The 1870-nt window shown below is 60.1% G+C and overlaps 2 protein-coding genes across 2 annotated transcripts in view; one reads left to right on the plus strand and one right to left on the minus strand.

The window, feature by feature from the left end:
- The window catches only part of BTBD17 (BTB domain containing 17), an 8154-nt gene extending 7803 nt beyond the window's left edge, over positions 1-351 (plus strand). Inside the window, exon 4 of the mRNA XM_006145944.1 lies at positions 18-351. Within this exon, the coding sequence (XP_006146006.1) occupies positions 18-271 (254 nt within the window). The 3' untranslated portion in view covers positions 272-351. The remainder of the gene's footprint in view (positions 1-17) is intronic.
- Positions 352-1256: 905 nt separating this feature from the next.
- Positions 1257-1870, minus strand: part of KIF19 (kinesin family member 19) — a 39136-nt gene continuing 38522 nt past the window's right edge. The window contains exon 20 of the mRNA XM_006145856.3: positions 1257-1833. Within this exon, the coding sequence (XP_006145918.1) occupies positions 1703-1833 (131 nt within the window). The 3' untranslated portion in view covers positions 1257-1702. The remainder of the gene's footprint in view (positions 1834-1870) is intronic.

Genomic DNA, 1870 nt, shown 5'->3' on the forward strand with positions numbered 1-1870 from the left:
TCCGCCCCGGCTCGTAGTCACGCCGGCCAGCAGCGGTGGCGACGCGGCGGGTGTGAGCTTCCAGAAGACAGTGCTGGTGGGGACGCGCCAGCAGGGCCGCCTTCTGGTCCGCCATGCCTACAGCTTCCACCAGAGCAGCGAGGAGGCTGGTGACTTCCTGGCGAACGCGGATCTGCAGCGCCGCAACTCCGAGTACCTGGTGGAGAATGCCCTGCACCTGCACCTCATCGTCAAGCCCGTCTACCACACCCTCATCCGGACCCCCAAGTAGCCTCCGCGTTAGGAAATAAAGGCTGGCCTAGATCTTGTGGGGCGAGGTGAGCCAGGAGTTGACTACAAGTTTAGCACCGTGAGTGGCCTCGGGGCTGGGGTGGAATCCAGGCGAGGGGTGGTAGACCAGAGTCCTGGATTCAGAAGTTGCTTTCACAGCCAACCCGAAGGCAGCGTTCTTGGTCCTGAATAAACCGATGCTCAGAGGTGAGGGGTGACTGCAGCACTAGTCCCTGGGAGAGAACAACCTGGGAGCCCAACCCCCCCGGGTTTGCCCACTCTTCATTGAGCATTTTCTGAGACACCCCATAGTCTCACCCAGGACCAGGGCAGGTAAGAGCATCCCCGGCCTGGGAAGCCTGAGGCACCTGGGCACCGTGCAGGAGTTTCCTCACCTCCTGTCCAGGGATGCAGCCAGGCAGCTCCCAAGCCGTCTCCAGGGGTTGTGAGGCTTGGGCCACCCCAAGTCCTTGACCTCTCCTGAGGGGGCCTGGGTGCACAGGCCGGGAGAGTTGAGCATGATGGGCCTGAACTCGCCCCTTCCTAGGGACTAGGAACCCCCTGCCCTTCCAGTGCTGGTGGGTTGGTGCTATGCAACCAGCCAGGGGAGACTGGGCATGGGGGAGGGGAGGGTGTTGGCACCATCTTTTTTTTTTTTTTTTGATTGCTAGAGGGCACATGGGCTTGCCAGAGATAGACAGCAGAGGGTGAAAGCACCCCGGTGGGGCTTATCCATGCTACAATCCCTTCTGCCCTATTTCTCCTTGCTGTTGGGCGTCTGGACCGGCATACACAAGTGCCCAGTGTGTTTTTCAAGCTGCCAGGGTGAGATCTGAACCACAGTCAGCCATGTGGGATTTGGCTCCTTTAACCACCAGGCTGTGGGGCTTCCTCCCCCTTATGGTTGAATCTTAGTCGGTCATGAGCACCCGACATTGCAGACAAGGTCTAGTTTCCAGCACACACATCAATACCCAAATCGAATTTTATTCTTAAAAAGGAAGGGGAAAAAGTCGCTGCAGTAACAAAACCAGACACCCCCCGCCACCCCATAGTATGTGACGTGCTCGTCGGCCCCTTCCCCAGCCAGCTGAGATGCCCCTGCCCAGGGACCCAGGAGTCCCGTCTCACTACCATCCCCGCCTGTCTCTGACTTCCAAGGTCAAGAACAGCCGCAGGGCGGCGCAGCGTTTTGGCAACTGTTCTGTCTGGCTGAGAGGCCACGGGCCTGGCCACCCCGTCCAGGCCTCCTGGCCTCACCTCCCCACTGGCATTGAAAGCATGGGAAGGTTGGGCAGACGCCCCCACAATCTGGGAGTCCCGGCTGTCTGAGTTTCTGCCCCCGGGTCGCCCCTCCGCCCAGCCTTCATTTCTCATTCTGTTACTCTCCATTCAGTCTGGGAGCCAGAAAGCCCGTTCCAGGCACGGCACCTCAGTTACGTCGGAAGCGTCCATCTTTGCCATGGGTGCTGGTGCCATGAGGCAGGTGGGACCCACGAGTAGCCCGACGGGAAACACTAGCTGGGTTGGGAGGAACAGCAAGGAGTGAGGGGTCCCCGGGGCCTGCAACGGGGAAGGGCCAGGGTCAGCGACTCAGGAA

Source organism: Tupaia chinensis, unplaced genomic scaffold, assembly GCF_000334495.1.
Source record: "Tupaia chinensis unplaced genomic scaffold, TupChi_1.0 Scaffold000159_1, whole genome shotgun sequence".
In the NCBI taxonomy this organism is placed as follows: Eukaryota; Metazoa; Chordata; class Mammalia; order Scandentia; family Tupaiidae; genus Tupaia; species Tupaia belangeri.